General features: G+C 40.7%; 1 protein-coding gene across 1 annotated transcript in view; it reads right to left on the bottom strand.

Moving 5' to 3' along the window:
- Positions 1-21424, bottom strand: part of SDCCAG8 (SHH signaling and ciliogenesis regulator SDCCAG8) — a 92725-nt gene that overhangs the window by 24019 nt on the left and 47282 nt on the right. Inside the window, exons 14-16 of the mRNA XM_035108353.2 lie at positions 20409-20536; positions 15474-15582; positions 10395-10526 (exon numbers count right to left, since the gene is read on the bottom strand). Coding sequence (XP_034964244.1) covers positions 10395-10526; positions 15474-15582; positions 20409-20536 — 369 coding nt within the window. The remainder of the gene's footprint in view (positions 1-10394; positions 10527-15473; positions 15583-20408; positions 20537-21424) is intronic.

Below are 21424 nucleotides of genomic sequence, written 5' to 3'. Positions count from 1 at the left end.
GCTATACTGCCTACAGCCTTACGGAAGGGGAGACAGATGGGATGAATTTAGCAGGGAAACAGCTGGGGCTTGAAGAAGAGACAAGCAAAAGTTTTGCTATCAGGCTTCATTATGTATCAAGGTACCAGTAAAATGTGTATCCGTAAGGCAGCCAAAAAAGTGTGTGTCATTTGACTAGTGATAATTACCTTTTCTCAACAGCTGACAATGTTCTAAGTAGCATTAAATAGGTATAATAATTAAGCAATAAGACAAGGCAGGCACTGCTTTACTGGGGATTATTGCTTGCCTCGGGTGGTGTTGCAAGGCATAAGGCTGAAGGGCAAGTGATTTCAGCCACCTGAGAAATGCAATAATCCCCAGAAATGCACTTCCTGGAATGCCTCATTGCTATTTAAAAAAATGGAACTCCAAAGAGGACAAGATGTTAGGCACTTTCGTATCCTGTAGATTTGTTGACATGGGACTGACATTTTGACAGCCAACTCTGCTCATATCCAGTCTTCTAAAGACCTTTGACACATGCCTCATTTCACCATTTTAAATTGCTTATCTGTAATGTTCAACGAAGATGCACGTTGAAAATGTAAGCAGTGCACTGGATTTTCACAGTATATACTAAATATGGTACAGGCTACAATAACTTATAGATTACAAAACAAGTTAAGGATCTAAGACAGTCAGAAAGCTTTGTGTTCTCAGCTTAATGGCTTTCCCAATTGTTATCATGCCTGAACATGTCCCTAATCATATGCTACTCTAATATGTAAGTTATACGGGTGAACAAAGAAGGACAGTAATAGTAGGCAGGCACTCTTACTACATGGTTTTAGATGCCTGCTTAATAAGGTTATTTCAACAACCCTGAAATAAATACTGATTTTGACCTTTTGCTGGTTTTACCTCTGCTTTATTGAAAATTGCTTATATTATTTTAAAGTGCTTTTCAACCAGTTTATACACTTTTCTAAATAACTGAAACAATAAAATATTTGGGTTCTTCAATCTGGAGATTGTTGCACATCATGGGGGATGTTACATTGTACCTTTACAAAAACAACTAAGTCCCAATTTAGGGTTTGAAAATATAAGAATGTTTATTCACATAATTAAAATGGCAGTCACCATGCAAAACAGCAAAGTTAATAATTAGCTGGTCCAATGAGAAGAGAATGAAAGGAGGTTTTCTAAATTTCATTGTGACCAAAGTGTTTAGGGCTGTGGCTGTATATTGGAGCTCTGTGAGCAACCAGGCAGCAAGCTTGCGAATGTATGCCACAGTCTGCAAATATTGAAAAGTGTAGGATGGATAGCCCAGGACACTGGCCATGATGGCGTGAGACCAAAGGGATGCTGCTCTTCGTGGGCTGCCCTTGAACTCCACACCAAACGATTTCTAAGCAAGTAACTTGGGCTTTTTAGAACTCACTGAATGCAGTTCCAAATTTTTTTGTCTTCTTACAGTCTTCTTACAACTAACCTTAAATGAAGCAACGGAATGAGGAATAGAAGGAAAGGAAAGGGATTTAGCTTCTAGCTGAGATTGGAGAAGTTCCCTCCCTTGGTGGCACCATTGGGTCAGACACATTTGATGTAAAGCAATGACAAACTTGTGGCTTAAAGCTAAGGTTCCATCAGCACAAGGATTTTCCTTCTACAACAGAATTTCCCCTCTCTCCTGCTGCTTTCTGAAGTCCCCCCAACACTCCAGAGCAGATTTGAGGATGTCACAGGACACGCATGGGGAGGAGAAAGGGTAATTCTTATTGCACTCTGGGGAATCCTTGCTCCAAACTTCTGCTAGCTCAACAATTTAGCTGAAAACAGCCATGCGTGAGGAGAGAACTCACCAAATCAGGACAAAATGGTATCTTAGTGACACAGAGTTAAAATGTGGTTTCCTAAGAGGAGGTCCTACCTGAAACAAAAGGTGATTAGATTGAGGATGAGGCTGGACAGAAAAGACAAACCAACAGGTGAATTTCCTAAGTCACTGCAAATGAATCAATATATGTTTTCCATCGTAGAGTGATTGCGTAGTCCTTAGGAAAAAGATGCAGGACAAGTGCCAATCAGAATCAAGTTGACTTAAGTTCATACCATATTTGGACTTGAGTGACTGAGGTGTTCCATGTGAGAACTGGAGGTAAAAGGGCTTGGCCTTAGGAAATCCACATGGCTATTCATTATGTTACTGTGGGAGCAGTGTGACTTGGAAGGAGGCTTTTGCTCTTGCCAGGGCTAAAGAAGACTAGAGGCTTGTGTGTGTGCTAGAAGTTAGCAAACAGCATAGGTTATATGAATAGGCATTAGTATACATTTGGAATTCTTACCATTATCAATCTCATGCATACAAGTAATCAGGGCCGGCCCACCCATGAGGCAAGGTGAGGTGATTGCCTCAGGGGCAGCAGGATCCACAGGGGTAGCAGATCCTGATGTAGATTTTTATTCCCTCCTAGTTCCTAATGTAGATCTTCACTCACCCCTTCTTTCCTGGTGGGAAACCCTGTGGTTTGCCTCAGGTGCCAAAATATCTTGGGCTGGCCCTGCAAGCGATCTCTTTTCAATATGGGCAGCCAGTCCATGCCAAGGTTTGCTTCCTCTGTGAAACAAGTGTGCACTGTTCTGTTGAGCAAAGCTCAAGTTTTAGCATGTGCACAATGCCAGCTATACTACAATCCTTGGTTACACAATATTCCTTCTTTGAGGAGGCCCACATTTAATTTCATCCCAAAGGTATTTTAACACTCAGTTTTGTTCTACACTGCAATTGCTGAACCCAAAGATGCAACCACAAAATCTTTTTGTATTTTTGCTGTTTCGGAAAAAAAAGCGCTGTTCAGCTATCCTCAAGACCATCTGCTTTTACAGTGTGTGTGTCATTTTGGTTGGTTCTAATAAGGGTATTGTCCAACTGTGAATTTTGCAATACACAGATGTGCTTTATCTTAGCTTGGTCAGGTCAAACTCTCCTAAGCCTTCTGAAAAGAAAAAGGTTAACGGAAATAATATAACACATTATGCTTAGCTGATAGAACTCACTTATTTCATTCTTTTTTCTTTTTCTGGGGGAAGAAGCAGATAGCAGGACCACGTGAACTTGCACTGTTATTTAAGTTCCACAAAGGTGGAATTCAGGGAATTTATTGTAAGAAATTATAAAACCAAATGGACACAGCAAAGCAAATGACGAAGCTCAGCATCAAAAAGCCCAGTTGATAATGCAGCCTTTGACAGAAGCAGCAACTTCGCAAGTGTTAAGTCACATAACCCAAGACAGATCCTTATCCAGATAAAGATACACCCAAGAACTAAGCGATAGGAATGGTCACAGAAAAGTTACATGTCTCCTTAGCAATTGCCTCAACAGCATAAAAGAAATATCCCTCCAATGGGTGCACAATCATGATTTATAGACTTGGTAAACTTAAAGCTATGTTGATACTATGTTCTCCAAACAATTGTGCAGAGAATTAGATTACTTCATTCCAAAAAAATAAATAAAGGAGAATGCATGTTGCGGTAGTAAAGACAAGCAGGGGTGCCAATTTGAATAAAATATGGGGGGGGGCAGGTAAGCACTACCCCACATAATCAATCACAAGATGTGGTGCACACACACCATTTGAATGACAATGCCAATCGACTTGGCCTGGCTCCCTCAAACATTTTATGGGGGGAGGGACCTTGGGCCCTAGGAGATGGCTCCTATGAATACAAGATTAGAACTATAAGCAAGCTGGCTTCTTGTAGATATCAAATGTTGTTGGTTGCCAAAAGTATCTCCAGATAAGCTTCCTGATAAAATGCATGTTTTAGAATGAAAACTTTCTTCCTCCTGTGTTCTCCTCACTACCTAGTGCTGTAAGTAGCCACAATGCACAAATACCTTTGTCTGAATTAAATGAGGTAGAGCAGGGGTCAGCAAACTTTTTCAGCTGGGGGCTGGTCCACTGTCCCTCAGACCTTGTGGGGGGGCTGCACTATATTTTTGGGGGGGATTCCTTTGCCCCACAAATAACCCAGAGATGCATGATAAATAAAAGGACACATTCTACTCATGTAAAAACATGCTGATTCCTGGACCGTCCACGGGCCGGAATTAGAAGGCATATCCAGCCCCCGGGCCTTAGTTTGCCTACCCATGCAGTAGAAGTAAATTTAATTTCTGTTGCTTCCCAAAATGACTTCCATTTGAGTCCCCAGTATAACTATTAATAGCAAATATGTAATTTTGGAAATACTTCTTTAACAATGCTTTATGGCATACTCATCTGTACCTATGTTAAGTTCTCTCTCCATGAAAAAAAGAATTCCAAATACCTTAGGTCACAGATAGCATGGCAATTCAATCAAATGTGGTACTACTTAAAGTACTTTGCCAAATGGGCTGGTAATTAGATTTTACTGCTATTTGGAGTTCATGTAAGGCCGGTACAAAGATCTCAATTATTATTCAATACCCAAAGTGGTATTTGCTGCTGAACTGCTGTGGGGGATCTTTCTCTGGTTGGTAGTTGCAAAACCCTGTACTGTGCATTCTGAAATATTGCAGCGAACCCAAATATCCATAATATGGAATGAAGAAAAGTGAGACAGATGTAATTAGACAGGTATTTAAATATACACCATTAAAAGGCAAACCACACATTAGAAGCAGCAGAGTCCCATTAATAATTATTACATAATATGGATCTAAAAGTAAAAGGAGGGTATTTTCTGTGACGGTAACTTCTTTTCATGGGTATTTTCCTGAGTAGCTTCTGAAACAGAAGCCTGTTATGGGATATATCATGCTGTTCTTGTTATCTAGTATTACTTAGACAATTTTCTTCGATAAATCTGCTAGGATTATGTTGCATTGACTCAATCCTTTGATCTTAGATTAGCAGCTTGAAGCTTTCCTTAAGATAAAACATACTGAAAGTTTGGGCCATGCAAACGGGATTTTTTGGTACCAAATTCTAATCTCGGCCATGGCAGAAATACTTTAAAAAGAAAAAATGTATGGCTTAAGGAAAATTTAAAATAGGAGAGTGTGTGCTCATAACACAACAATATCCTGTTTTCACAAGCATCTTATTAGCAGCTCCAATGTTTGAAAGGTACCTAAGAATATGAAGGATGTCATTTACTTGTGACATTTCGTTCTTCTACCTGTGGCTGACTCCAAAGAGTGACACTGTGGGGCATAAGCAAACTCATCATATGACTTAGCCATGCTTCAGCTGGAAAAACAATGGTGCGAAACTGATCAAGAATGTTTGCCAAGTAATTTTTTTCAAGCGTGACCTAAATAGTCTTATATACTTATTGTACACAATCCGATAAATGGATTTGCACCATTGCTTTCTTTATATAGTAAACTAGAGGTAGTCCATGTGGCACTCTCTAAATGTTGTTGGAGTACTTCCATCAGCTCCAGTTGCATCGTCAATGGTCAGGTATGATGGGAGTTGTAGTCTAGCAACATCTAGAGGGTACTACGTTGGCTACCCGTTCTAAACATTCAGAAATGTGAATATTGCAGGCCATGTATTTCCACATCATTACATTATTTGCTTATTTTGAACGTAAGTTGCTAAATAGTTGGTCATACTGCACCAGAGATTGTTGTAAATAGCTTTAAAAAATAATTTGTATGATGAAATTCAGGACAAAAATGTACCCATTCAGTCTAGTAATTCATGTGCTGCAAAATGTTCATATAGGTAGATACCGTGTTCCCCCTATTTTAAGACACTGTCTTATACATTTTTCCTCAAAAAACACACATGGTGGCTTATTTTTGGGGGGGTGTCTTTTTTTATTATGTCAGTACGGTACAGCAATCTACATTTATTCAATTATAATTAAGTCGTCTTCTTCTGGAACATACAGCAATCTACATTTATTCAGCAGATTTTTAAAAATCCTCCCACCTCCAGCCAACAAACAGCAGTGGTTGGGCAAGGAGGAGGAGGGAGGCGATCCTTGGGGCAAAGCTAATAAACGGGAGGAGGGAAGGAAGGAGAGAAGCTTCAAAAGTGCCAAGTTCCTAACAGGACTTCCCTCTTACCGTACCTGTATTTATCTCCTTGCGCGCGACAGTGCTTCTCGCTCCCTCAGTCATCTTCGTCAGGCAAGTCTCCTCCGAGCCCGCGGTGGCGGCAAAGCCCATGAGCTCTGGCAGGATTCGGGCGAGAGGAGTCTTTCACCCCTCCACCTCTCACTCCATGGCTCCCTGGACGCCAGTAGCAGGCTGCAGAACTCCGGCAAGAGGCGCCTCCCCCCCCCCTCTCACTGGTTTGCTGCGTCAGGAACAGGAAGAGACGTCTTTTTCATCCGCGCCTCTCCCTTTTGGTCTCCCCGTGCATCAGGAACAGGCGGGGCAGAACTCCAGCAAGAGGTGCCTTTTCCCCCCGCGCCTCTCGCTGGTTTGTTGGCAACGGGGACAATGGCGGCACCATGGCTTACTTTCCAGGTACGTCTTATTTCTCGCAATCGTAAAAAAAAACCCTGCTGTGGCTTACTTTATGACTACGTATTAAAATAGGGGAAACACGGTAGCCATATTTATTTCTAGTATAAACTAGTGCTTTAGGAAAACAATATCCATCTATGCAATGCCATAAAACTGAAAAAAAGTATAAGTGTTCTTCTCTTGTGTGTTGCGCAGAATCTTTACACAAACATAGCATCCATCAGAGTGCAGAAACCACACTAAACCTGCCACACATGACAGATAATTGAAGCTGTTTTGCAAAGTAATCCAGATCACCACAGGTGCCAGACCCTCATAGGAAGACTCTTTTACAACACCCCTTTCCTCCTGTCTACATCCAGGCATGGGTCCCAGAGTACAAGAAACTTATGTCAAGATGGGAAAGAGAGATGAATGAAGATATGGGAGATGTACACAAATTGCCCATTTCTTCTAGTACCCTATTGTGCTGCTTGTTTTTATGCCCATTTGTGTGTACACAGGGGCACAATGGGAAGCAAACCAGATTTCATTGATCCTTTGGGAATCGTCAGTGTGGGAGTTGAGCACATAGTGGTCTGGATCATACCCTAGGGTTTTAAAAAAATGAAAGCCAATTATAAAGTAAAAACAAACTGGTTGTTAATCCACAGCACATTTTCTAAACAGAACTGACTGCAAGATTTCTACAATGAACAGTAAGTTAATTGCAACCATTCACCCTTTTATCAATGATTTCACTCAATTGAATTAAATGGGTCACTTGAAGATTTAAAGTTCACAATAGTGTTGTTTAGTCATTTATACTGTCTATGTGGGAGGAGAGGGGAAAGAGAAAGAGAGAAGGAAGGAATGGGAAAACCAGGCAATTCCGTTGGGTGAAGCGCACGTTTAAAAAAACACAACCTTCAAATCACACATACGTTAGAGAGACAGCTTCCAGAAATGCTGTGCTTCCCTAAAATGTCTGAAGGGAAGACCACTTCAGGTTCTTGGCTGCCAACACATCCCAGCAGCATGGTACACAATTAGGATTTGACACATCAAGTCTTTATAAATCCAACTTCTCTGAAGCCAGACAAGATTCCTTCTTATTTATAGTAGCAAGCAAGTGCAGATCTCTGCTGTCTTGTTACACAGATGGCTGTAACATTTTTTTTAAAAAAAAATGTTAACATACAGCCACTGATGCCTGAGGAATAGACACACATCTGCCCCAAACTGCCAATCCTCTAGGCTTTTCCTTTGAACTGTGGTACTTGAAAGAGATCAAGTATGTGTTAAAAAGCCCTTTATAATATATTAATCATGCACATAGATGTATATAGCAAGTGAAAGGAGCTACATAGACTCTAAAACTGTGTTTTGGAGTTACACATATCAGGAAGATGACAAGCTAGTGTAATTGAGCAAAGAGTGTCTATTCTATATGAAAAGGTATGGTTTTTAAAACATCTTTTTGTTTTATATAACTTTTCTGTGTTAATTATAAATACATGAGCATGCCTCATTCAGAAATAAGAAACAAGAGAGGACTTAGCATTTTAAAATCCTGTCTGTCTATCATATTTCTGAGCTGTTCTCTCTGCCCTAAGGCACTGCCATGGTAATGATGTTTCATACGTTGGCCAAGTATATATTTTAGTACAGTGGTGAAAAATGCAGATTGTTGTTACTATGCTCTAAAAATAAAAGAAAAAGATACAAGGTCACCAGTTTGGAAGAACTTGCACTCTGGGGAATTCTCATTCACATGGTAAATTTAGATAAGCTCTAACCGGTAGGTTGTCACTTCAAAGCGTTCTATTTGCTGGAGTTAACAATGTGAAGAAGTTGTCAGAAACTGTCACTCAGGGGCGTCAAAGGAATACTGCTTGGGATTGAAAGTGCCTCCCAACATACACAAACATGGCAGGTTCTGATGTGAATAAATAGGTAGGCCTTAAAGACATTGATAGAATCATAGAATTGGAAGGGACCCCAAGGGTCATCTAGTCCAACCCCCTGCAATGCAGGAATCTCAACTAAAGCACCCATGGCAGATGGCCATCCAACCTCTGCTTCAAAACCTCCAAGGAAGGAGAGTCCACCACTTCCCGGGGGAGACCGTTCCATTGTCAAACAGCTTATGCTGTCAGAAAGTCCTTGCTGATGTTTAGTCAGAATCTCCTTTCTTGTAAATTGAATCCATTGGTTTGGGTCCTAGCCTCCAGAGTGGGAGAAAACAAGCTTGTTCCATCTTCCATATGACAGCCCTTTAGATGTTTGAATATGGCTGTCTCATCTTAGTCTCCTCTTTTCCAGGCTAAACATACCTAACTTCCTCAACTGTTGCTCATAAGGCTCTTTATCATCTTAGCTGCCCTACTCTGCACACTTTCCAGCTCGTCACTATCCTTCTTAAATTGTGGTGCTTAGTACTGGACACAGTTCTCTGCGTGTGGTCTGACCAAGGCATAATAGAGCGGTACTATTATTCCCCTCGATCAGAACACTAGATCCCTGCATTGCTGTCAACAGAACTCTCTCCATTCTAAAATGGTAATAACCTTCTGAATTATTCCGCTAGCTATCTGTGGGGAATTCAATGGGTAGGAGAAAGTCCTACTCCTTCTTCTCAACAAACCTGAAGAAAGAGAACGGTCTGAATCTCTCTTTTCGTGAACAGAAAAGACAGACACTCAAGATTCCACATCAACTCACTGAGACAAGCAGAAACTGAGATTAAAGCCACTTTGAGGGTCCTTTGAGATTGAAACTGTGGGACATGACATGAAGAAAACAATAAAGCAGGAAAGTGTCCTCTGGCATCCAGTTGAGTCCCTCCTTTGATAAAATGGTAGTTTAGCAGAGAAGGGATGTATAAGGAAACAGTCCATAATGTAGATAAAATTACCAAATCAGCAAATGCAAACATGTTGCCATTTATAAAGCATTTGACTCCTAAAATGCAACTTAATAGATTCTGATATGAATATTACCAAGGGGACTGGAAATTGGGCCAAAGGATTATAAACGACAAGATTCATAAACAGCAAGTAAGACATTTAGAAATTCAGCGAGAGGAAAAAAACAGAGAAGTGGCATTTCTTAAGCAGATGTAGGGGTGATTGCAGATGGCATGTTAGAGAAGGTCAGCTGCCTCTGAGGCAACAAGCAAGAGCTTTGATTTGCAACTGAATACAAAGCGGAATCACGTGAGATGGGAGAGAATAACCCCCATCAGAAAAATTTCAAGTGCTCTACAACTTTTCAGCAATAACTGCTCTGTAGTATTACATTGGGTCAGATGTAACCATACCAATTACCACCTCTCTCTCTCAGCAAGAGGAACATGGGAAACGAAGGAGACTTGACCCCACTCCCTACTCAGTTATTGCTAAGGAGAGTGTGGCGCCTAGACCTAAAATCAAAGTCAATGCTAGCCTCAACTGGGTAGGGAGCGAAAACACATTCTGTGTTCAAGCATTTTATTTAAAAGGTAACTGCTGTTCTGCTGATATTTAAATGAGATAAGGAAGTAAAAAAGGGTTTTTTAAAAAAAAAAGCCAGTGAAAAATATGCCAGTTAATGAAGGATTACGACACAAGCACACTTGCTGCTTAAATAGGGCACAAGCATATTTGAATAACATATATTTAGACCATTCATATGAGTGTCAGTGCAGACAATATAAACAGCCTAAAATTGTGTGTGAAATTAACTGGGGTTTTTTTTAAGTGCATGATTAATATAGGGTGCATGTATACAGTACGTGCTTAACATACAGTGCATGTGTATTGAAACAATACCCATAATATTTACACAATAAAACCAGAGTCTAAAATAGTTTGGTCTTGTTCCTGAAACTTAAGAACATGCACATCAAAGGAACCACAAGGTTTGTTATAGTAGATCCACACAGGGATAAATTACTAAATCCTCCTACCTTTGCTTCATTTTCTCATGCATCCTTCCATGTTGGATACACTGCTCCTCCAATTCATCATTCCTTTTCAGCATTTTCTGAAGTCTGTCATGGACATATTCATTTTCCTGAGTAAGCTGGCTGACTTCAGACCTGGAGAATTAAGCACACTGATGATGGATGTTGCCAGATTGTATCCTGCAGTGTGCAACCACCTTAACAAAAGTCCAGTGCACATCTGCATGGGAAACATCTTACTTTTAAAATTAAAATAAGTATTGCAGCAGTTGGCTTAAAAATTGTATGGAATATTTTTTTGGCAGATGGGTTACAAGAAAGATGGCTATTAGTAATGCATGAAACTCACCTTATACAATACTATACGTTCTTTGATATGAACCACCAGGCAAGAAGAGGGTATTATAAAGTTCTTGCAAAACTACAATCCTAAATATTTAATGGGAAATAATTTCCACTGAACTCTGTGAACTTACACCTCCATAAATGCACAAGAAACGGATTGGACACTGAAAGAAGTTCCACACTACAAAAAGGCTTTATACAAATGTTAATAAAGCAGTACAGGAAGATAAATTGATTTCTACAGATTTGTTCAACATAAAGTATCTCTTTTCTTTTATCATTATCTTTTTTTACCTAACAAAATTTATATACTGCTGGAGAGTAACAAAACCTCTAAGCAGTGTCTAAGGAAATATTAACATTATCCATAAAGAGAGTTAAAATAAGCAGTAAACTAAAAAAAGATTAAAACACATCAGCACCTACATGTCTAGAAATAATTGCCTAAACAAAAACGTTTTAAGCAGGGATCAAAAAGAACACAGTGAATGTGTCTACCTGATGCCCATAGGCAGAGAGTTCCAAAGTGTAGGTACTCCCACAATAAAAGAAATATTTCATAGAAGGGCAGAACAAGTATTGTGTGGCACCTGTAATAGTACCGGTTCCACAGATGAAAGAAGTTGAGTGGTCACATGCTGGGCAAGGTGATCCCAAGCCATTAAGAGTTTTATATAACAACAGTAACACCTTGAACTTGGCCTGGGTTCAACCAGCACCTCGGCAATCAGCAGAGGTGTTATATGCTGCAACAATCTGCATTAGCAGCAGTTTCCACGTCAAAGACAAGGGAAACCCCACATAGAGTGCACTATTGAAGTCACCAATGCCTGAACTACTGTGGCCAAGTTTTCCCAGTTCAGAAACAGTCCTAGTTGTCATACCAGGCAGAACTGGTAAAAGTGGCTTCTAGCCACTGAGGTTACTTGGGCCCCCAGGGACAGAGCTGGGTCCAACCAATTAATTGCAGAAGGGATTCCTTGGGTGAAGTCTAGCTTAGGACTCTAGGTTTTGCTACTTGCCCAACAAGTTTGTCTGAATTCTAAGCAGAGTGATGGAAATAGTATGATTGCAGTAAGGTAAAGGTAAAGGGACCCCTGACCATTAGGTCCAGTCGTGACCGACTCTGGGGTTGCGCGCTCATCTCACATTATTGGCCGAGGGAGCCGGCGTACAGCTTCCAGGTCATGTGGCCAGCATGACAAAGCCGCTTTCTGGCAAACCAGAGCAGCACATGGAAACGCCGTTTACCTTCCCGCTGTAGCGGTTCCTATTTATCTACTTGCATTTTGACGTGCTTTCGAACTGCTACATTGGCAGGAGCTGGGACCAAGCAACGGGAGCTCACCCCGTCACAGGGATTCGAATCGCCGACCTTCTGATCAGCAAGCCCTAGGCTCAGTGGTTTAACCACAGCGCCACCTGGGTCCCTTGCAGTAGCAAAATAAAACATCAGGAAGCCCCCGTAAATCTGATGCTCTCAAAAAGCTGCACTCTCCTTTAAATCAATTCAACATTTAGGATACGTACAAAGGTGGCTCATGGCCAGTTTTCTTCCTCCCACCTTTGGTAGGCAGCATAGAAATTCCACCCTAGATGCTTTGTCCATTAGAATGGTTTTTTCATTTCTCACGAATCTGACCATTTCATAGTACTATAATTAAATGTGAGGTAGGTTCTATTGATTTTAATTGAAAACTCGATAATTCAGAAAAGGGGCTGAGTATCACTGCCGTAGTAGGTTTTTTCAGAATGTCTGGCATTCTGATTCTCTACCTTGGGCAAATGTTTTCCTCACAGTGCTTCAGTGTAATGACTGCCGTCTTCTAATAGAGCACCAATCAAACATGCAGAAAAACAGTTCAACCGGGTGCGTGTTCTTTACTTCAATTAAACTCACACAGTTGGATGCCTACTGTTGCCAAAATGGTAATATAATTTATCCATTATAGTCAAACAGTAAAACTACACTAAAAGTCATTTAACAATATTTATAACACCATAAAATATAGTGTTAAAATATATGGACAGCAATATGCACTGAAATGGTAAAATTTGTTTCTCATCATCAGTGATTAAAAACAGGATCATTTCTCTAGCTTCAATACACTCAACCCTAGTGACAGATTAGAATTCAAATCTTAATGATCAATTTACAATTAACAAGATAGAAGTGAAACAAATTAAACCAACCATTATATATAACGAGACCCAATGGACTCCCATTGTTGCCCTTAATTACAAAACGCAAATCACAAATACACAGTGGACAGTGTCAAGCATCAATCCACAAGCCTCAAACTTTGGGACAACCCAAAAAGAGGGTAAGCAAAATTATACAGAGAACACTGCAGGACTGTATTTTTACATTTGCATGTGTACACAGTGTCAACTGTGCAGCTTGAGGGGAGTAAATCGAGCACTTCCAAGATCCCGCCCATATATGTAGGGAAATTTTCGCTCATTACAATTTTTATTATTATAGATTCTACACACCAATTACGCCTGAAGGCTAGCTTTATTAATACATTACTTAAGGTAATATCTGAACACAGTAAAGCATGTTTGCAACCCACTTGCATAATGTAAATTCATCTTTAGGCAACCTAAGTATATTCAGCAGAAGCCCTCAAAATGTTTTATGCATCTTTAATTCCAATCCTAGGCAATCTTACCCAAAGTATGTGAGTATTTAATAGACATTAATTTGGTTACAGGTAGGTAGCCGTGTTGGTCTGGATCGAAGTAAAATAAAAAAAATTCCTTCAGTAGCACCTTAAAGACCAACTAAGTTTTTATTTTGGTATGAGCTTTCGTGTGCATGCACACTTCTTCAGATACAGTGAAATGGAAGTTTCCAGGCACTTATGTAGAGAAGGGGTGGGGAGGGGTGGGGATGGGGAGGGGTGGGGATGGGGAGACATTAATTTGTGAAGCTCAATCAGAATAAAGGTGGGACCTGTGATTGGGAAAATAATAATCACAAAACCTATCTATCTGTACCACACTACAAATAATTGGGAAAGGACATTCCTTTTTGAAACTTCCTGGCAGAAGCTATGCAATTGCTGAAAAAACCTAGCAAGCATTTAAGCAGCATCTCTTAGGCCTGCTCCAAGCCCTGGGTGTCCATGAGTGCCCTGTATAGTTTGAAGAAAGTGCTGTGCTAATGCCAACAGCTACAAAGCAAAATAGGTACAACCCCAGTCAGCATCAGAAAAGGTGAAGGAGCAAGTGTGAACAATTACAATTCAATATATATCATTTAACTGGAGCAATAAAACTCACCATATTGTCTCTCAATTAGAAAGTGAAATGCTCTTTGAACAATAGCACACTATTAGAACCACATGAGTCTTACATACAAATCAGAGTTTGGGGACAGATCTCAACACACACTATCTGAAGAGAAGGGGATCTTTTGCTACATTCTGAAGCATATTAACAAATGTCTGGGCTTCAGACCCAAAGCTGTGTCTACTTCTTACTTCTTAGTAGTGTTGGTGAGCTGCCATATCCCAAGCCAGCTATGCTGGAGGCAGAGAGGAGAGGTGGAACAACACAAGCCCAGGAGGAGGTTAGGCTTCTGTTTGTCAAGATAGGCCATAATTTATTGTGATGCCTCAATGCAGCCAATACATTTGGCACTTAATCAGATATAAGCACCTACGTTTTGCAAGGTGGGATTATATGTTCACCAATAAGTGGGCAAAGTGGAAAGGGATATGTACCTCAAAGGCACCACTATATAAGATTTGATTTAAAGATGTGTCAGCAGTCTATGTAGTCCCTATCATGTCTGAATACAGTTACCACATGCACCTGTCCACATACATGTTGCTACATTAGTGCCACAGGTATATTAACACTAATTGTGTATAAGCTGGGCATCTGGCAAGTAGTATGTGATAGGTGTGTGCATGTGATATTTGTCTGAGGGCTTTCCCGTGGCTCACACTACATTAAAAAAAATCAAGTTATCCTAAGACCTAAGTGAACAGAAATGGAAATGGGAAAAGAAAGTAGTCTGCCCACATTGGTTGTGTACAGGAGCAGCGTGTTGCTTGAGGAGAAATGGGAACGTGCCGCCTCCCTCCCCCCCTTCCCCTCCCCACTGCTGCCTCACCGCTGGTACCATGGCTCTCTTATCTGTATTGTGCAGTGGCATCCGCAAAACACTGGCAGCAGTGCCAGCTTCCAGACAGATTTTGCCAAAATCTTGCGAGACTTTGTGCACTCCGTGAGATCTTATAAGGTTTTGGCAAGATCTCCTTGGAAACCAGTACTGCTGGTGGCGGAGGTGAGGCAGGTGCTGCCTCTTAGGCTTCCACCATTCGAGGCAGCTGCCTCACCTTCAGAGGCGGAGCTAGCTGCTCCGGCACCCGGAGTGGCGCACATGCTGTGCACCTGGAGGCGGGGCTAGCAGCCCACAGGAGTGGCATCCCAGGGGGCGGGGTGGCAATGTCAGCCCCTCAGGGAAGACACCAGGGGCAAACCGCACCCACCGCATCCCCCTTCCTCCACCAGTGCTCACCTTACCTCACTAGTGCGGCAGACCTGGTTGCGTATGTGATTTTGTCCACATTTAATGTATATGTTGAGGAATATGGAAGACTAGAAACATAATACCGAAACTGAACTATGTAAGTGCTGTAAAAATGGCTTATCAATTCACAAATTTCTATTAGGTACTCGTAAGCAGTAAGCCTGTGTAAAAAGAGTAAAAACATTGCCTACCTGTTTTTTTCTGTCATATCTTCAAGCTTCTTTGCCAATGTGCAACACTCTTCTTTTAATTTTGATAAGAGTGCATTCTGTGAACTCAGCAAGGAATCCAGTTCATTAACTAGAAATCATACATTAAAAAATGTGCATATGTTATATTCTACATATACAAAGTTTGAAATGTAATACAGGACATTTTAGAAGCAACATTTTAAAGTGTTATATTAACGCTGGAACCTAGTTTTCAATTAAAGAAACCGACATCCTCATCTCTATGGAGAGTCGTAATAGGAAAGTCCCTTCAAAAGTGGTAAGAAAACCACATGCTCAAGCCTGTTCCTTACCATTTTGATCTTACTTGCCCATGACTAAATCTGTATGAGAGAAGCCCCCTATCAATTTTTTGTCTCCCCCTCCCCATTTTAAGGTTGCTTCAAACTAGAGCTGCAGTGAACCACCCTGAAATCCTAAGACTAGGGACTGTGATTTTTGCAGGAAGGTTTGAGGGCTGAAATGGTTTGCACTCCTTTTTTTTAGGGTTTGGTGGCAGTAGCTATGGTCATGCTGGATGGAATTCAATTGCACTCAGAGTAGACCTATTAAAATTAACAATTAAGTCATGTTAATCAATTGCAGTGGGTCTGCTCTGACAGTTGAATGCCATTCCAATTTCCAGTGGTGGTCTGGCCACCACGCTGCCTTCCCAGAGTGCCTCTGGAATGACTTAGTGGGGACAAAGCACTGTCATTCGAGAGCACTCTGGGAAGGAAGCACAGTGGCCAGAGATCTGCTTCTACTGTTTTAAACAAAGGAAAAATACAGAGCAAGCTCCTGCAATGATAAGACCATCATCCCCCACAACCCCCCCCAAAAAAAACAACTCAACATTTTGGAGGTCTAGAAAAATAACCAAAATTTATTCCTGGCTCTAATTCATCTCTGGTGAAAGGGTCGGTGAACGTGGCGAAATTGACCATCAGCACTAGTTCAAACTGATATAATTCCTACATGGAAAGTATTTCTATGTATGAAACAGGATGCATATATATTGTCACACATCATACACTTTCCTGCAGTCCTAAATGTAATGGTTCTTAAGAGAAATTACAATGACAAAGTGTTTTGTAGTTCCACATGAATCTAATTAGCAGTTTCACAGCAGATAATCATTAATATGTTCATATTATGGTCTATCACTACGGTATATACTGTCCTATAGTACTACAAAGATTATTCCAGTGATACCAAAACACATTCCTCTTTTGATTGCTAAATTCTTTTATATGGTCCCTTGCCAAGAGCATCTGCATAGCACCTAACTACAGTGGTTTAGATGTGAAATACCTGACCTTAGAAAATATATTTCATGTTCTACCAGCTAATGTAATCAAACTAACTTCCACATGAGATAGACAAAAGCTATCATTTGAGTCATGTTAGTATGCTGGATGTATCGCAGAATATGTGGAAGTATATTTGAAACATCAGTTAAGGAGGACTTGTACAGCACAATATAGATGTCTTTAAGAGAAAACTGAAGGTTCAGAAAGTTTGTATGAAGACACCATAACTTGACCAATCTTCAGAAAGTGCAAATATAATATTTTCCTTAAATGTAACTGAAATTATTAACTGAACATCCTCTTGCAGTTGTTAGCCAACAGCTCCAATTTACTGAAGACATGGGAAACACTGGGAAATGAAGACAATATATGTGAAAAAGGCCATGGGTATAGGTTGGGGGTGGGGGGAGAACTGAGCTTTGAAATTTTGTACCTCACAACATAGCAAAAATCTTGAATTTTTCAGTTTTAAGTTATTGAAGATTTTAATTCACTAATTCATCAAATGAAATGTCAAGGGAAAATATGGAATATGGCAAGCACTATGATCAGACCTCTATATGAAAAGCAAAACAAACCAGAGTATTCAATTAAATAGCAGATAAAATTCTAATTCCTTCATCTGTGAAGCAATTTAATATAATTGCATTTGAGATGAGGTATTTGTGTTCAATATGTCTTAACTTTTCCTTTCTTGTTATTCATATTAGAAATATCAATGGGCACAAAATACTATTCTCCAAAGCAAGCAAATTAAGTGAGATATTACAGATAAGGGAGGGAAAAGTAAATGACAACTTGTTCTGAACATCTATGCCAAGTCACAGCTGCTTATACACAGAAGTGCTGTATAGAATGCGGAGAGATGCCACAAATAGTCCCTTTCCCTTAATACACTTGTGTAGAATGAAGCCATAAAGCAAATAATTGCATTCATTTTTAGCAAAGATTGGCCTGCTAGGATTGGTGTCACTGCTGCATAATTCAAACAGAACACAGTTTGAAATTGAGATGGCTGTCAGTTCAGTGTTGAGCTAGCAATCCAGGCTAGCAAAGGATGTTAAGAAAGGCAAGATAATCTTGTCCTAAGAATGGTATACTCTGAGAAGCGTCCCAGGAGCTAGACAAGATCACACATGTGCTCCAGGGGAATGCAGCTAGACATTGAGTACCTAAGCAGAAACTGTGATTGCCAGGACAAGAAATTTCTCTGAACAATGAAAGGACAAATATATTCAATCAATCAATCAATATTTATCTAAAATTTCAATACCCTGCTTTCTATCAAAGAAACCAAAGCAGCTTATAACGATAAAACCATATTATAATTATCAATAGTATTAAAACAAAACCAGCAGCATAAAACAGTAACATAAGCAATAGTCATATAAATCATAAAACCACCAGCAGCACATTCCCTCAAAAGGTGGATAACTTAATCACAATGCAGCATCAAAAAACTAAAATAAACTAAAATAACCACACACACTCCACCATCACCAAAAGCCCTGAAAAGCAAGTAATGTTGGGACCAGGCACATCTCCAGGGAGAAATCATTTCAGAGATGGAGTGCTACCACAGAGGCCTCATTCTATGCCATCACACTATGCAGTTTACTTGACAAAGGGACAATGGGAAGGACTGCAGATTTAGGTAGGCACCTATAAGCAAAGGTGCTCCTTTAGATATTTGGGTCTCAAGCTGTTTTAAGTTTTATACTGCAACATTAATACCTGGAATTGGGCTCAGAAATCCACAGGGAGCATCACATCAGAAAATGTAGGCACAGGAAGTTGTCTATTGTGCATATTTGAAAGCCCAGAAGAACTAGGCTCCTCAGGAATAAGGAATCCCCCCTGGAAACAGGAAATCTTGGCAGGCTGGGCTTCCCAGCTGCACCTAGGTCTGGGTGACCAGGCTGCATAAGCGCCCAGTTGAAGCCTATTTGTTGCTGGAACAACACAGGCACTTAGTTTTGTGCAGCCCAGCTATTTGCTCCTGTTTCCTATGCCAATGAACCCTGAGTTGCTGGACTCTGCTGATACCTTGCTCTTGGAATGCTGCCTAGCTTTAAAATACTCCGTTGTGTTTGACCTTGGCTTTGCCTTATGACCCTGTTAGTGGACCACACCCACTTTGGGACAGCATCCCCATGATTGACAACAGTCTTGAATTTCTGGAATGCCCTGAAAACTGACTGCAACCTCCAGTCTGGCCAGTCTTCTGTCCCACCAGAGATCTAGCTTCCCTCTCTCCCCTGGCTAAGGGATCAAGTGAGGGCCTGATCAAGGCAGAACATACACCCAGGCCATGAGCAACTCCCCCAAAGTCACTGTCTACTTTGGGGGAAATTATATACTTTTCAGTGGGAACTGGAGCTATTTGATATTTTTCCTCTCTTTCAATAAGTGATAAATAGTTGGTTAAGCCAGATACAGAGATTATGAGAGGGTTGGGATATGATCTAAAAAGGCAAATACACAAATATGATTCCCCGTCTTACTAAACTGATTAGCAACATTTATAGTCTGTACACACATTTAAATGCATTACTGGGGGCTCACTGAATTGCCAACAGCAACACATCCACCAACTGTAGTTTCAGAATTCAGGTTTTTAAAATATGCAATTTATGCATATTTTCTGTGAGCGATGCTACTTACAGCTTAAATATGCAAATTTGCTGCCGTTCTACAGCTCATGATATAGTTCTGATGTGGACCTGAAAAGCAATTTGTCCACCCCCGATATAAAAGGACCACACATAATATTTTGACTGTCAACAATTCTGTAAATCCGTTTTACTTTCATACTATAAAAGGTAAAGAATTACAGGTCAGCTGTGCCAAAATATTGAAGCACATCAGGTTCCAGTCATGCTGCCAGCTGTTACCAATGTCCTATATTTATCAATTTAAACTGCATTCTTTAGGTTCTCTCTCACTGCTGCAAAGGATTAAAGATCCATCTAGATTCGAGGAGGACAGAAAATACAAATTCTAAAAATGTGTGAGCCTGCAAAGATTAAATAAAGGAACATATTAATTTGGAGCCAGTGAATTACATCCAGCTGCGACAGTGAATTAAGTACCGATTAATGGCTAAAGCTTTTCTCCAGTTTGGATTCTGAAGCAAACTCATTAAGCTTTTAGAGTAGCTATAATGTGTGTACTGTGGGAACTGTTCAATGCTATTCAAGAGACTTTAACTGTAAGCTCAGAGCATTTCCTGCAGAGCTTCTGATGCTATTTTCTTTATATAACATGTGTGCCTGAAAATCCAGCCAAAAACAAGTCCTTTGTTTTTCTACTTTGTTGTGGTCCCTCTCAGCTTTACGTTTCTTGAACACAGGTAAATAAACTCATAATCCAGATGGTGCAACAGATGTGAGAGCAGCACTCTGAAATCAACAGACAGTGGGCAATACTTTCCATTTTCTCTTTTAAATGCTAACTAATATGTAATTCGGAATCTCCGGTGTAGTTAGCATCTGCTCCCTTCGGCCAGCCAAAGGTTACAGGTGTTCCTGATGTCATTTCACAGTAAGGCGTGGGCCGGGCTTGTGAGTGAATGCCCAGGCTCTAATCTTTCCCTACCACCTACCAGTTTTATCATGCTGGGCCTCCATTTGCTGCATCTTCTGTGTCAGCTCCTGCTCTCTCTGCTGGGCCTGAAGGGCTCGGGTCTTTGCCTCACTGCTAAAGCTGTGCTGAATGTTCTCTTTTTCTAACCTATTAAAAAAGAAGAAGAAGAAGTGGAGGGCACTCAGAAAGCATGCAGAAATGTCAAACGCATTTATAAATAAAAATAAGTGATAAGTCTATAGGCCAAAGAATTACTTACATTCATTTGTATGTTGTGTGCTGTTTAATACCCCAAGCAATAAATAATAAAATGACAAATTAATAAAACATCAAGGCCAACCGTTTTAAAACAAAACAAAGGCAATAGTATATTACATTTCAATCATACCATTGCATGTGCAGCAATTTAGACATTATCCTAAAGAAATGAAGAGGCAGGAAAGGGGTGGACTGGGAGGAATCAGGGGATCAAATGCAAAGATCAAATCAATGGCAACTCAGAGGGTAAGGAGCAAATGTTCAAAATACTGGTAAAAGGTAAAGGTACCCCTGAATATTAGGTCCAGTCGCGGACGACTCTGGGGTTGCGGCGCTCATCTTGCTCTATAGGCTGAGGGAGCCGGCATACAGCTTCCGGGTCATGTGGCCAGCATGACTAAGCCACTTCTGGCAAAGCGGCACACGGAAACGCCGTTTACCTTACCACCGAAGCGGTACCTACTTGCACTTTGACATGCTTTCGAGCTGCTAGGTGGGCAGGAGCTGGGACCAAGAAACGGGAGCTCACCCCATCGCGGGGATTCGAAACGCCAACCTTCCAATCGGCAAGCCCTAGGCTCTGTGGTTTAGACCACAGCGCCACCCGCGTCCCTATATATGCACATATATGGAGGCAGATTGCTATTTGCTAGCCCAAGTTTCCTACTGAGAATGTTCTGATCAAGTTTCATATGGCAAAGTCACATATTAGAGCAGCTCCACTTTCCAAACATAACTTTTCGTTCATGAGATCTGCCCACCCCCCTCAAAAAAGCA

This window comes from Zootoca vivipara, chromosome 3 (assembly GCF_963506605.1).
Source record: "Zootoca vivipara chromosome 3, rZooViv1.1, whole genome shotgun sequence".
Lineage (NCBI taxonomy): Eukaryota > Metazoa > Chordata > Lepidosauria > Squamata > Lacertidae > Zootoca > Zootoca vivipara.
The sequence above is the reverse complement of the archived record's forward strand: the minus strand, read 5'-3'. Positions and strand labels throughout refer to the sequence as shown.